This window comes from Tenrec ecaudatus, chromosome 14 (genome assembly GCF_050624435.1).
Source record: "Tenrec ecaudatus isolate mTenEca1 chromosome 14, mTenEca1.hap1, whole genome shotgun sequence".
Taxonomy (NCBI): Eukaryota; Metazoa; Chordata; class Mammalia; order Afrosoricida; family Tenrecidae; genus Tenrec; species Tenrec ecaudatus.
Window position 1 is genome coordinate 308,908 of NC_134543.1, and position 14,816 is coordinate 323,723.

Genomic DNA, 14,816 nt, shown 5'->3' on the forward strand with positions numbered 1-14,816 from the left:
AATCAGTTCAAAACCTGGCACATGCACACGCTTGCACGCACACACGAGTACACATGCACTTGTGTTCACACGTAAACCTGGTGTATGCGCACCATGCATTCTACCAGGCAGGCTCAAGGGGCTTGGTCCTCTGGACTGTGGGTCCACGGTCTGGGGGCTGCCCTGGGCAGAGGACCTTCTAGACTTGGACCTGCAGGGAGGGTCATGGAGGGGGCGAGAGCTGAGTGCAGCAAGTGACCCATCAGGATGGACAGTGGCTCATGGGGTAGCAACAAAGGCAGATCAGTTTGGGCAGGTGAGTGTACTGTGGCTCCAGGTCCCTTAGGGCGCCTGTCATGAGTGTGTGGCCATCGGGAGGCCGAGGGTGGAGGACTTGTAGAGGCCATGACCAGTTCAAATGTCCTGCCCAGCTGTGCTCAGGGCATGGGGTTTGTTCAGGACTGAGCAATCAAATGCGTGTTACTGGAAAGATGAGACCATTCCCTTAAGCACACACATCATTGTTGGAATTCCGTCTCCCTGCCAGGTGAATGTGTACGTGCTGGGGAAGACATTTCTCCTGCTGGCCAGAGAGCTCTGCATCAATGCGCCTGCCATAGGTATGTGCTGGGGCTGCTCGCATGGGTGACTCCCGGGCTGGGCATCCCTGGCCCAGCTATAGGTATGTGCTGGGGCTACTGAGGGCCAGGTGGGAGGGTAAATCTCCTGAAAGGATAGACAGTAAGATGGGCGGTTTAGGGTGCAGAATGGCATACCCCACGATGGGTGGATGTGTCAAGCTGGGACAATGGCCAAGTGCAGGAGTGGGGGGCGGGCTGCTCCCGGGCCACGGCAGAGCTGGCCTTCACCTCCCAGGAAGCCACCTAGGGGGACTCTTCTGTACTGACCTGGGTACAGAGCTCTACTCACTAGGACCGGTGATGGGCAGGAAGGTGGCCAGCAGCAGGGCAGGTTAACATGGGACAGTATAGGGACACTGAACTGAAGGTCTACTTATTGGCCTAGTTCTCTTTCCCAAGGTCATGTCCCTTGGGCTAAGCGGAGGCCTTTCCAGAACCCTTGTCCTTGGGGATCCAGGGTGGAGGGGACAAGTTAACAGATACCCCTGCTCTGAGGTGGTTCCTATGAGCCTATGACCCTGATTCCACTCCTATAGGGGCTGTTCTGAGTTGCCAAAATCCATAGCCCTCCCACAGGGGGCTGGTCTGAGTCCTGATACTGAAGGAAGCAGTTTTGCCATTCCTAGCGTGTGGGCATGGCCCCAGCCCCCTGCTGGTAGCCTGTGGACAAGGTGGGGACAGCGGTCCCCCTGGGATGCACTCAGTGGAGGGTGGGGTATATTGTTTCTAGAGGAGCTGGAGGGTAGTTGGCAGATGTGAGAACCTGACCACGTGGGCCAGGGTCCCACAGTCATTTCTCTACACGTGGCTGTCATTTTATTAGAACTTTATTTTGAAAACCACTTAAATAGATGAACGGATTTAAGTGACTCCCCTAAACTTAGAAACTACTTAAAATCCAAGAGACTGGGGCATAGCCAGTGCCTCAGAGCAGACCTGTAGATGCTACTTGGGAGGATGCCAGGGCCTGCCTTGCCCCCCAAAGGCTGCCCTCTGCCTGCAACAAATACCCCAGTGGACAACAGATACTGGTGAGGCCTCAAAACAAACAAGGCTCTAGCTGTGTGGACAAACTTTTTTTTCCACAGCTGCCTACACATGAGAGAGAGACAGATACAAAGTAGGTGAAGCCTCCTTTTAAGGTCACGTGGGCGGCCAATTGAGGGCCAATAAGTGCTCTGCCACGCCAGTGCCTCAGGCATAGAAGATGAGCTCCGGAATCTGCCCACCCTGCACGCCCGTCCCATTGGTGCTGTCAGATGAGCACTGGAACTGGAAGGTCACTTTCCCGCACTGCACCTCCGTCATGCCCTCCTGCCCAAAGTAGCTGAGCTCACTGCCGTCCAGGACTGCACTGGCCGTGTAGAAGGTGTCTTGTTCCACCTGCACAGGGTGCTCAAACCAGACGGGGAAGGTGTTGCTGGAGCCATCGGAGACGAACTTGGTCAGGCTCTGCGCCAGCACAACGCCCAGCCGCTTCAGTTCGATTCTTACACTGTACTCAGCTTTCCCTGAGCTGGAGCCGTACAGCCCCAGCCCCGCCACAAAGACCCTCCTGTCTACTGCAAACTGGATGCTGTCGCACCGTCCCCGGTACCGCCACTGGTTGCTGCGGTAGGCTGAGGACTGGAAGCGGTGGCATCTCTGGGGGACGAGGCCCTTCCTCTTGGTCAGCGGGAACTCGAGGGGGGGCTTCTTGGCAGCCGTGTACCACAGGAAAATGTTGTGGGTCTCTTCTAGGGTCAGGATGTCTGACTGGGCTGCACCATCGGCAAATTCCTCCAGGGTCATGGTGGGGATGCGCACCAGGTAGAGGGCTCGCCCCAACACGTGCCTCTTGTTCTGTGGGGTGACTGGCAGGCCTTGCCTCTTGCACTCAGCCTCAGCCCAGCTCAGCACGGCCTCGAAGACCACAGCCTCCTTGGTGTTGAGGGCCTCTCGAGTCACAATGATCTCCAGAGTTTGCCGGTCGATCTCACAGAAGCCCTCTGACCGCAGTGCCATCTCAGCCTGGGCATCGATGACCTCCCAGCAGCGCTGGCTTAGCTCAGGTTCCTCAAAGAGCCGGCTCTGGGAGAGCAGGACACAGGCATTCTTTGCTTCTAAGCTGGTCTCCAGAAAGTGGACGCAGGCTTTGGCCAGGGCGGGGACGATATACTTCTTGGCAGCATAGAGGGTGGCCAGCACAGTGTCAGCTTCCAGGTCAATCTCGTCGCTGTACATGTACCTAGGCAAAGAAGGGCCTGAGTGAGGCTGGGGTGGGTGTCCCCAGGGGCTGGGGCTGGCACCCAGTTTTCTTGGAGCCCCAGACTGCACTGTGCCTAGCTGGCTTACTTCAACAAGATGAGGAATGCCGCCGGCTCCACATCAGGAATGTGAATCTCAGCTTTGACTTCTGCGAGGTCCCCGTAGAACATGGCATAGAAGACAGAGCTGCCCACAGCCAGGACGTACTGTGGGCGGGAGCCAAGGGCAGTGAACTTGGCGCCCAGGGGTGGGAGCAGGGGCAGGATGGATGGGTGGGGCTGTGCCCAGCAGGGCTCACGGCCGGGGGTGGTGGCCGCCGAACCCTGCTACCCACCTTGTGGGCGGGCACCTTCCTGGCCGCGTCCAGGGGCCCCACGATGAAGTGGACATCGGCCATGAGCTCGTTGTTGAACATCAGTGCGTTCCTGCAAAGGGTGGACATTGGGCTAGGGCATGCACGCGGCCGTGGGGAAGGGGGGCCCGCGGGGCGCGGGCGCAGACTCACCTCTCGCGCAGCGTCGGGTGGAAGGACTGCCAGTTGGGGCTGTCCACGTTGTTGTTGTCGAGGGCGGGCGGCGCGGGCACGGGCGGTGACGGCGGCGGGGCCGGGGCGCACGGCGGGCAGCGGGGGCCGCCTTTCCTGCCGGCGGCGGTGGGGGCGGCGGCGTTGCTGTTGACGATGTCCGTGGCCGTGGCGGCGGCGGCCGGGGCGGCGGCGGTTGTGGCGGCGCGGGGAAACAGCTCCGCGGCCATCTTCACGGGCAGCGCCGCGGGGGCGGCCTCAGCGCATGTCGGCGCCGTGCCGCGCGCCCTCGCGCCGGGCCGGGGCTGGGGGAGCGGCTCTGGAAGCAGAAGGAGGGAGGTGAGGCACTGCGCCACGCGGCCGTGCAGGCAGGCCAGGGGCAGCAGCATGGACGCGGGCAGCCGGACGGGCGGGCCCCTCACCTCGCGCCCGCCGCTGGCCCGCCCCGCTGGAGCTCGCCGCCCGCGCCGCCCTTACTCGCCGCCGCCCGCGCGTCACGCTGCGCCGGTCACGTCACGACGCGCGCAGGGCCCCGCCCGCCCGGAGGCCCCGCCCCCGCGTCGCCGACTCCGCCCCGCGGTGTTCCGCCCCCTCCCGCCTAGGCCCTGGCGAGTGGGGCGGGGTCGGTCCTGCCAGCTGCATAGCTGCCCCTCTGGCCATGTGGGGGGCCGTCGGGGGACCGTCGCGGACACTTGGAAGTGTGCCCTGCGCTCGCCGCCCCTGCGTCCTTTTCTAAAGAAACTGCCAGTGGCAGTCCTTGGAGTGTGTTTTTCTACCACGGTGGTGGACCGGTCACACTGGATTTGTTCAGGTACTCTGCGTAGCTTGCAGCACTCATCTTTCTCCACCCAGTGCTCTCCCAGCTGTGACAAGGACTCTGCCCACTTTTCCCATCTCCTGACCGTCTTCCTCTTTTTCTCTGCTCTGCCACTAGACTAAGCATAATAATGTCCTTTCCCAGGGCTCGCACCTGATAACATGTCCAAAGTACATGAGACAAAATTTCACCATCCTGCTTCTAATTATCATTTTGATTGTACTTCCAGATTTGTTTGTTCTTCTGGAAGCCCATGGTACTTTCAGTATTCTCCAAAACCCATAATTGAAATACATCGATACTTCTCCTTATTCATTTCCCGGCTTTCACATGTATATGAGCAATTAAAAATACCGTGGCTTGGGTCAGATTCACCTTAGTCCTTAAAATGACATCTTTGCTGTTTAATGCTTTTTAAGAAGTCTTATGCAGTAGATTTGCCCAATACAAAAACTGTATGTGAGTTCTTGGTAGCTGCTTCCATGGACTTCAATTGTGGATACAGTAAAATGAAATCCTTGACCACTTTGTTATCTTTCCACTTACCTACTAATATATCTCTTTGCCTACCCACTAACAATGTATTGGCATAGAGTTCACATCATACAGTTCAGTAGCTCAATCACGTTAAGAAGAGGTATGCATTCATCACTACACTCAGTTTTAGAACATTTTCTTCACCCTTGTGCTCGTTATTAGTACCCCCCATTTCCTACTAACCTCCCTGCCATACTCCCAAGGAGCCATTAAGCCATTTACTGGCTCTATAGATTTCTTTATCCTGGGTTTCATATACAGAAAAATGTTAAATAGCAAAAATTAACAATAATAACAAAAGTAAAACATTTTAAAAATTCAGTACAAAAGAAAGCAGAAAATATTAAAAACTAGAACAAGTTTAAAATAGAGATAAAGTAGTTCAAATGATAGGGTGCTAGACTGTAACCTGATTTCATCGGCAACAATCCACTTTACAATGCATTCTTCATGTTAATAAGACTATTCATATCCCTGGTCCATGGTCAGAAGGGATTCTTCAGGGGCTTAATCCATGTGTATTTCCCCTTCACTTAAAAAATAATAATAATGAATGGAAACCGCCTTGAATAGATCAGAAAGGAGATCAAATGGCAAGATGCTGCATTTTGGCCTAATTACATCTGCCTTAAGCAGCTTTTACAGTGCCCTCTGATAACATGGCTGTTCACATCCCTAACGAGGATCAGAGGATATTCACAGAGGCTTAATTCACCCTGCAAATGGTTTTCGGTTCCATTTCATCCTTTAGATTTGGATCATGTTATTTGCAATCCTCGCATCACACAGGCTGGTGTGCTTCTTCCACATGAAAGGTGACACCTTACTTAGATGGCTGCTTGTTTGAAAATAAGCCTTTAAGACCCCAGATCCTATTCTTTTGCTAGCTGGGCACCATCTGATTTCTTTCCTGTCTTTTTTAATGACCTTTAGACAAAATATTGAATGATGCAGGAAGCATCCAAAGAAGATGGAGAGAGACACAGAGTCACCAAACGAACTGGTCGCCAGTCCCCCATTGCAGGAGGTAACTTAGGACCAAGAACCAATGGGGCTGAAGGAAGAAGTTCAATGTGCACTGAATGCATTAGCCAAAAATAAGGCTCCAGGAATTGGCAGAGTACCCACTGACATGTTTCAGAAAGCTGAAGAAACATCGGAGGCACTCACTTGTTTATTCTAGGAAATTTGGAAGCTAGGTACTAGGCCAACTGACTGGAAGAGATCTATGTTTGTCCCCATCCCAAAGAAAAGTGACACAATGGAATGCTCATAGAGTAATATTATTACACAAGAAAAATTTTGCTTAAGATCATCGAACAATGCTTGCAGTAGTACATTGGGAGGAAATTGCCAGAAGCTCAGGCCACATTCAGATGATATGGAACAAGGGATATCATTGTCTGTCATAGGCAGATGATACAACCTTGCTTGCTGAAAGTGAGGAAGAATTGAAAACTGTTGATGAAGATCAAGAATGGTAGCCTTCAGTATGGATTAAATCTCAATGTAAGGAAGACCATAATCCTCACCACTGGAATAACAGGTAACATCATGATCAATAGAGACAAGGTTGAAGTTGTCAAGGATTTTGTTTTGCTTGGATCCACAATCAATGCTCATGGAAGGAGCAGTCAAGAGATCAAAAGACACATTGCATTAGGTAAATCTGTTATACAAGACCTCTTTAGAGTCTTGAAGGGCAAGGATGTTACTTTGAGGACTAAGGTGCAGCTAACTCCATTGCATCATGTCCATCTGAAAGTTGGACATAGATTAGAAAGACCGTAGAAGGATTGCTGGCATTTGAATTGTGGTGCTGAAGAATATCGAAAGAACCATGGACAGCTGAAAGACGAAGCCTGTCTGTGTTGGAGGAAGTAAGGTCAGAGTACTCCTTAGAGACAAGGATGGCAAGACTTATACTTACATCGTTCTTAGATTGGGACTAGAATTAAGTGTAAGTCCAAAATCTATTCATGCATCCGTGGTTTACCTTGGAGATATTACTGTCCTTTTATATTATAGAACATTATCAATTTTCCCCTTGGGATATTACTTCCACTGCCATCAAGTCAATGCTGACTCGTAGTGACCTAGAACTACCTCCTGTGCGTGTCTGTACCTGCAGATCTTCACAGAAGTAGAAAGCCTCATCCTTCAGCTGGCTGGTGGTTTTGAACTGCTGACCTTGTGGTTAGCACAATGCGTTACCATTATTCATTAGTTTAACCAATGGTATAAAATTTAAAACACTGTTGAGAAAAGTAAATCATACGAGTCTGGACCAGCTGTGAACTGCTGAATTGTTGAGCTCTGAGGTGACTGGACACTACTTGCACAAGCAACAGGGTTGGTGGTTGGGCAAGTCTTCCAGTAATATTCATTCCCAACAGCAGAGCCATGCCTGCCAGATCAATACTTGTCATCATGAAGCAAGGAGGGCATTGTAAAGCAGAAAGTTTGTGGTAGTTCCGGGCCACCATTCTTTGGGTACCCTCAAGGCCAGAGATTCGAACCAAAGTCCAAAGTCTGCAAGATCTATGCCCTTGGGATAGCAGTCATCTGCTGCTGCTCACATTAGAGCCAAAGGCTACAGGTGAGGTAGAGCCCAGCTGACCCTGTGGGGGTTCCACACCGAGTCCTCCTGGGGTGCCCTATGGAGGGGGTTGTGTTCCTCGAAAAAACAGAATCTAGCTTTTGCCTTGGAGAGAGCCTGGAAACAAGAGGGGTCACCAGCAGCTTGCTGGAGCCACCCACGGAAATTCGGCCAGGGTTCCCGTTCTTGCCACGTGGGCACGGTCTGAGCCGGAAATAACGGCCTCAATATGTGCCATCAGCGTTTCCGTCAGTACACGAAGGATATCAGCTTCATCAAGTTGGACTAAGTTAACTTTGGATTGGACAGTCTAACACCGCTACCCAAAAGAAGAAACCGTGTACGTTAAAAAAAAAAATTCAAGTCTGGAAAAAAAAAGAACAGAATCTAAAACCCCAGTTGTCTAGAGCACATGGACTGGGTCGCCAAGTGCTCCATAGAAACTGGAGCTTGACTACCCTCTTCTGTCTCTTCTCCATTGATCATGGGGGGTTGCTAGCAGTCAGGAGGAGTTTCGTTTTCTCTGCGTTGAGTTATAGCCCTTCAGCTGAAGGCTGCAGACTTGCAGCAGCAGCAGCAAGCACCTCAAGTCCTCGCTCCCCAGCAAGCAAGGTGGTGTCATTTGAATATCACATGCAAGTAATATTTTGCTGAAAATCACTTTTAAAATGGTTACATGAGTATATGCAGAGGGAGACGTGGAATAAGGGATATAATACTGATACCAGATGGGTCTGGCTGACAGCAGAGATGAGCAGAAATTCACTTATGTTTTATTGTCTGTGCAAAAGCATTCAACTTTGTGAGTAACAGTTGTACTCATAGGGAGCCTGTACATAGACCTCAGAAGCAGTCATTTGAACAGAACCGGGGGTGCTGCATGGTTCAAATTCAGGAAATTGTGCAGCTGAGTTTTGGCTTATTATCATACTTAATCTGTATGCTGAGCAAATAATCAGAGAAGCTGAAGTATATGATTGTCAGATTCAAAGTGGCCAATACCAGTCCGATTCAGCTTGCCAATGCCTAAGATGTTAATCTTCAAATGTTCATTTCATTTCTGAGAGCTGCCAGTTTTCTTAGATTCACACTTCGTTAATGACCCATGGGTGTTTGCTGTGGTTCTTCTCACTTCAAGTCTAGCCCTTTGAGTAAAGGAAGGTCCTGCGAGCTTTGCTCCCTCTCCGTCATTAAAGGTAACTCAACTTTGAGGGAGCAGCTCTTCCCCAGGTGTATTTTGAGGTCTTTCATCTTCCTGTACTCTCTCAGATAAGGTTCTGCTGCTGCTCACGAGGCTTTCAGTGGCCGGCCCCCCAGGAGTGGCCAGCCCAGTCTGTGTTCGTCTGGAAACTCCTCCCAAGGCTGCCCACCATGGGTCACGCTGCTGCTGTTTGAAATACCTAGGGCACTGCTTTCAGCACCACAGGAGGCAGACTGTTGGGCAAGGACATGCTGCATGACTGAGAATTTGGAAATCAAAGGTCACACAGTGTTAGGGTCTAAGGGTGGGTAGTGCTGATGGGGGAGCCTGTGAGCACCGAGGCCCAGCCAGTGCTCCATCTGGGTCGTGGTAGAGGTGGTGTGATGATGTAGACATTCTGTACTTTTCACAGGGGTCTTGACTCTGTGGTAATAGAGTTACTCATGAGTTAACATGTGTATATCTGTGGTCATAGCCTTACCCATTCCTAATGTCTGCTTGTTTTTTTTCTAGAATAGACTTGCTAGTTGTTGTTGTTGTTGTTAGGTGCCATCGAGTCTATTCCAACCCATAGCAACCCTAAAAACAACAGACGGAGCACTGCCCAGGCTGGCACCATCCTCACAACTGCTCCATCCTCTCTTTCGCTGCACCTCTGCGCTACCAAGCATGACATGCTATACGTTTGTGTTTTTATTGAGCTTTTCCAAGCACCAGCCCCGATTTTTGTTTCTAAACTCTTTATTGGTGGGTGGCCATGTATTTACTTCTTTTTCTTCATTAGTCTCTCTGCCTTCTTCTTTTTTAAAATCATTTCATTGGGGGCTGGTACAACTCTTATCACAATCCACATATCCATCCATTGTGTCAAGCACATTTGTGCATTTGTTGCCATCATCATTCTCAAAACATTTGCTTTCTACTTGAGCCCTTGGTATCAGCTTCTCATTGTTTTCCCCTCCCTTCCCGTTCCCCCTCCCTCATGAACCCTTGATAATTTATAAATTATTATTATTTTGTCATATCTTACACTGTCTGACGTCTCCACCCACTTTTTTGTTGGTCATCCCCCAGGGAGGAGGTGATAGGCTGTAATGCAGACCCCTGTAATCGGTTCCCCATCTCTACCCCACCTTCCCTACCCCCTCCCGGTATCACCACTCTCAGCACTGGTCCTGAAGGGATCATCCACAGGATTCCCTGTGTTTCAAATTCCTATCTGTACCAGCGTACATCCTCTGGTCTAGCCAGACTTAAAAGGTAGAATTGGGATCATGATAGTGGGGGTTGGGGAAGGAGCATTTAGGAACTAGAGGAAAGTTGTATGTTTCATTGCTGCTACACTGCACCCTGACTGGCTCATCTCCTCCCCGCGACCCTTCTGTAAGGGTATGTCCAGTGGCCTATAGATGGGCTTTGGGTCACCACCCCACATTCCCCCTCATTCACAATGGTAGGATTTTTTGTTCTGATGATGCCTTATACCTGATCCCTTCGACACCTCATGATCATACAGGCTGGTGTGCTTCTTCTATGTGGGCTTTGTTGCTTCTGAGCTAGATGGTCACTTGTTTACCTTCAAGCCTTTAAGACCCCAGACACTATATCTTTTGATAGCCGGGCACCATCAGCTTTCTTCCCCACATTTGCGTATGCACCCATCTGTCTTCAGTTAGCCTCACTGGTTATCATGGAGGACAGAATTGTGAGCAGTGCACTGTGAGTGCTTGCACACGTGAGGGCTTTTGGGCCTGTACATGTGTGTGCACACATGTTCGTCCATGCTTGCCCTACTGGCATTGTGTGTGTGCAAGGGGGAGGAGCCTTGTCTGAGCCTTGTGTCTGGAACCCCACCTCATGCTTGTTCCCAGCAAGTCCCATTCTGTGGGGCCTGCCCCAAGGAAACCTCCAGAGATGTGTGAGAAGTGCCACAGATGGTGGGCTTCTGCAGTGTGGCCACTTTTCCTATGCCTGAGATAAGGGGTGGGGAGTGGGATCTCGCAAGGCCCGGCCCCCGCAGCTGCACCACCTGCTGACCAGCATCAAGAGTGCTGTGAGGATCACCCCCACTGGGTGCAGTGTCTGGGACAACTCTGGCTCGGGTAGGAGCCAGGACTGGAGGGGAGAGGCCAGGGTGCCAGGGTTAGGGGAGGTCCCTGGGGCCTGGGAGTGGGGTAACCCAGATTGGGCTGGGCACGGCAAACAGTCAGGGCTGGAGTTGGGGACTGACGGTGTGTGGGAGCCTTGGGGTTAGGCCCCCTGACACAGTCCCTCCTGCAGACCCCTGCTTGTACATCCCACGCTTCGCCCACCTGCTGGAATTTGGGGAGAAGAACCACGAGGTGTCCATGACGGCCCTGCGGCTGCTGCAGCGCATGAAGAGAGATTGGATGCACACGGGCCGCCGCCCCTCGGGACTGTGCGGGGCAGGTATGGCTACCAGGTCCTGTCACCATGGGTACCTGAATGTCACCTTGGGGCCCCACTCCCCGTGGCTTTTTTAACATAGTGTGTCCTGAGCCAGACCTGAGAGACAGCATCTCAAAGCGAGGACACTGCCTGCTGGTCCCTGGCTCCAGGGAGAGCAGGGCAGGGGTAAGGCTGCACAGGGTGGCAGGCAGAGCAGGTTGTGCTGCCATGTTATCCCCGGCGGTGCCTGAGTTGCTGGCCTGTCTTTGCGTTCCAGCCCTTCTGGTGGCAGCCAGGATGCATGACTTCCGGAGAACCGTCAAAGAGGTCATCAGTGTGGTCAAAGTGTGTGAGTCCACGCTGCGCAAGCGGTAGGTGCTCTGTGTCTGGGGGGCGCCCACAGGGATGCCCACGGGACACCCCGGAGGTGGCCGAGCTCAGGCTGCGTCTCTGGGCAACGGGCCTGCACATGCGGCCTGCTCATTTCTGTGTCTTCCAAGCCCAGGTGGGGTGTCTGTGGCCCCCACCTGCAGGCCAGAAGCAGGCAGAAGGGGTTGCAGCTAGGCTTTGACTTGTGGGGCCACATTGGTCCTCAAGGATCCACGTGGCCAGCTCCTTGTGGGAAGAACAAGGGCCATTGTTAAACCTGCCATGCTAAGCACGTGGCAGCAGCTCCATCGAGCCTGGACAGGGAGCGGACCATGCAGCGGCTGCTCTTCCTCTGGCTTGAGGTCGGCTGGGGGCTGGAGGCACTGCTCCACTTTACCTCCTTGGTCTTGAGCTCTCTGAGGAGCCTCCTGGTGAAGCAGAGGGTCATGAGAGAAAGGCCTGCCGACCTCTGGAAGTTACCCATTAGGGCGTAGGGGTCACAGCTCTTGACAGGCTTGTCATGAGCCACACTAGGCTCTGCAGCAACTGGCCTGGGGCTTTTCCATTCTCTTTTAAAACTTATTGAACATTTTGAAAATGTTCTGAAATGTAGGAATTTGTGCAAGTAGAGCAGACCGAGTGTCCCCCCTCTCCTTGTGCTGACCTGGGCCCCCCAACTCAGCCACATGGTTCCCCCTTCCCATGCCCTGGAAGCTTGCTGTTAGCAGGGGGCTGCTAAGAAGGGGCTGAGGGCAGCTCCCATGCAGGGGCTGGGCTCAGGCATGGTCCTGTGGTGTTTCAGCCTCACGGAATTTGAGGACACGCCCACCAGCCAGCTGACCATAGACGAGTTCATGAGGATCGACTTAGAAGAGGAGTGTGACCCACCCTCTTACACAGCCGGCCAGCGGAAGCTGCGCATGAAGCAGGTGGGGGCCAGCACCCGGCACCTCCCATTCTAGGGTCTGCGCCCTCGCGGCATCCGATATGGGGTGGGTGGGCAGTCCCTCCTCAGGGTGCTTGGCAGGTCCCTACAAGCAGCACAGCTAAGCAATCTAGGCAGAACACGGGACCCACCTCGTGTCAGTTTCCCTGTCCCAGGGTCGCTGTAAGAAGGGGCCAGTTTAAGGACTGGGCTGAGAATTTGGAGGGGAAAGCCTGTGGGAGTAGCTTGCTGGGGTTCCACCTCACTGGTCTTGAGGAAGTGGGCCTTCCTGGGGCTCTTGACTGGACTTAGAGGGGGCAGGGAGCAAGTGGCCCACTGTCTGGGCCTCGGGTCAGGCTGCTCCCCATGACTGCTGCTGGGCACTGCATCCAAACCCTGTCTGGGAAGGAGTCTCTTGATGCCATTGGGAGAGACGCTGGCAAGCCATCGACTCTCCCCTGAGGAGCTTGGAGCCCCCATCCCAGCACCACTGATACACCCCACAGTGCCCGACCCTTGGCTGTTATGCTGGGGCCTCCGCTGGCACCTGGCCACCTGTCCCTGTCACTCTGGTTCCTTTCGTTGGAATGGCCTGGCTTCATGTTCACCCACATCCACTCTCCTGTGGCCACTGCCTGCTGGTGCTGGTGCTGGGCGTGGTGGTAGGCGGGGTCCTGAGCCCCTGGAACCAGGAGACATGTGAGCAGCTGACTGGACCCCAACCTCATGCCTGTCTTTCAGCTGGAGCAAGTCCTGTCCAAGCAACTGGAGGAAGTGGAAGGTAGTGAACAGAATGGCCTCCCACCACTGCTTCCGCTGCTCCAGGAAAGTACGTTGGTACTTATTTTCAATTCATCACGTAGGTGAGATCTCCAGCTACCAGGACGCCATTGACACTGAGCTTGAAAGCAGCCGCCCGAAGGCAAAGGGGGCCCTGGCCACTCTGGCCAAAGATGGTGAGCATAGCCCCTCCTGCCCCTTGACCCCTGCAACTCTGGCCTTCATCACAAGGTTCCAGCCAGGCTTATGTCCTGCACTGTGCGCTCCTTGGACACCTTCCATCAAGGCCCTGATCTCAGCCCCACCGGACTGATGGCCTACCCAGCCCATGTCCAGCTGCCGCCCCTAGGCCCCAGAGCTCCTGCCTTCCAGGCCAGGTCACTGCTTTCTCTCCAACTGCTGCTTCTGACTAGTGCCGTCTGAAGTCCCTGGCTCAGAACCTTGCCTCCCTTAGCCCTCTGCTTGGCCTGCACACACATGTGCTGGTGGCCGTGCCCACTGGGGCAAGGTATTCTCCCCACACGTCGCCTAGCACACCCCTCTAGGAAGAGGGGCCCTTGGTCTGCGTTCCCAGGTGCTTCTCTCGGGCCCTCGGTGTATGTGTAAATCCCAGGGTTAACATAGAGAGGGCTTTGAAGTCTGGGTTTTGTTGTTAGTGTTTGCCATAGTTCTGCAGCTGTTTTGTGTTGGTGATGTCTGGCGTGGGTGGCCGTTTCTGCATGTATTCTCTTGAGTCTGAGAATGGTGCTGTTGGAGCCCACAGGAAGTGCCTGGCTCCCATCCAGATGTCTCTGGACTGTCCCAGAAATCGGAATGCTTACTTACACCTTACCCTGTTGTGCTGTCTTGGACAGTGAGGTGACAAGCGTCCACTCTCCCTTCTGGGGTTCCTGTGGGCTGTTTCTGACTTGCTGGCTTGGGTTTGGCACACAGCTCTGTGGGGCGCAGAGCAGTCGGGGCCTCAGATGCCCTGCTCTCTGCCTCAGTCCACACTCGCCCTGTCACACGGGGGACATGTCAGCCCCAACCAGGCAGCTCCTTCTCACTTCCTATGCTCAAACAGGGCTTGTGCGCACTCCCTGTTGCCCTTGTGTACCTGCTGTCTCACGGGGGCTGTGTTGCCTTCCCCAGTGAAGCCCACTGGGAGCCATTCCACCTTACCAGCTACAGTGAGGATGGCCATTCCCTGAACGTCATCTGCAGTCTTTGGGTGGTGGGCAACCTGATTATTGTGGGTCCTCAGCTGCGGCTTTGGCTTAGCAGGAATTTTATGAGGAGCAGAGGCCACCCTGGCAGAGGACATGGGACCTGGGCTGATGATGTTGGGGATGTAGAACAAGAAATAACCCCCGGGGTTGATAAGAGCTTCCATTCGCAAGAGAAGTACACACTGTGCATCTGGCATGCCCCCTCGTGCCTGGCCTCTAGGGTCCGGCAGTGGACAGAGCAGAGAACCTGCCAGTCTCACACTCTGCTGGGCAAGGAGAGCTGTGTTGCCACTATGGCTTAGGCGAGGAGGGGTGCTGAGATGTTGGTGGCCCCAGAAATGTCACATTGCATTCATTTTAAAACCAGCAGACACACAGGACAGCAGCTTTAACACCCAGAGAAAGGGTGGTAAGACATCTTGTCATTCCGATTGAATATGTCCCTTCTGGCACATGGAGAAGTACGCTTCTTTGTGCTCGTGGTTGGCCAGGTGCGGACCCAGCAGTGCCCGTCGCCCAGTGCAGCTGTTAGAAGCACCACACCAGGGCAGCTCAAATAGGACCGATTCAGGGGAAGGCTC

General features: G+C 53.4%; 2 protein-coding genes across 6 annotated transcripts in view; one reads left to right on the forward strand and one right to left on the reverse strand.

Annotated features, from left to right (window-relative positions):
• BRF1 (BRF1 general transcription factor IIIB subunit) overlaps positions 1-14,816 on the forward strand; it is a 54,659-nt gene that overhangs the window by 23,753 nt on the left and 16,090 nt on the right. For all 4 annotated transcript variants that reach the window (XM_075531258.1, XM_075531257.1, XM_075531261.1 and 1 more), the window contains exons 5-10: positions 527-599; positions 10,825-10,974; positions 11,231-11,324; positions 12,125-12,251; positions 12,989-13,028; positions 13,111-13,203. In XM_075531258.1, the coding sequence (XP_075387373.1) occupies positions 527-599; positions 10,825-10,974; positions 11,231-11,324; positions 12,125-12,251; positions 12,989-13,028; positions 13,111-13,203 (577 nt within the window). The remainder of the gene's footprint in view (positions 1-526; positions 600-10,824; positions 10,975-11,230; positions 11,325-12,124; positions 12,252-12,988; positions 13,029-13,110; positions 13,204-14,816) is intronic.
• BTBD6 (BTB domain containing 6) lies at positions 1,435-3,897 on the reverse strand. Of its 2 annotated transcripts, XM_075531263.1 has the most exons (5): positions 3,813-3,897; positions 3,373-3,709; positions 3,202-3,292; positions 2,955-3,073; positions 1,435-2,847 (listed from the first exon to the last, which is right to left on the reverse strand). In XM_075531263.1, the coding sequence occupies exons 2-5, from the start codon at positions 3,618-3,620 to the stop codon at positions 1,815-1,817; spliced, it is 1,491 nt and encodes a 496-aa protein (XP_075387378.1). In that variant the 5' UTR covers positions 3,621-3,709; positions 3,813-3,897; the 3' UTR covers positions 1,435-1,814. The 2 variants fall into 2 exon arrangements, with proteins under 2 accessions (XP_075387378.1, XP_075387377.1); XM_075531262.1 differs by having other exon boundaries at positions 3,373-3,856.

Coding starts and splice junctions, on each gene's coding strand:
- BTBD6 (XM_075531262.1), bottom strand. CDS start 3,779: ATGCTGCTGCCCCTGGCCTGCCTGCACGGCCGCGTGGCGCAGTGCCTC. Junction 3,074..3,201: donor GGAAGGTGCCCGCCCACAAG/GTGGGTAGCAGG, acceptor TCCCGCCCACAG/TACGTCCTGGCTGTGGGCAG. Junction 2,848..2,954: donor GCATTCCTCATCTTGTTGAA/GTAAGCCAGCTA, acceptor TTCTTTGCCTAG/GTACATGTACAGCGACGAGA.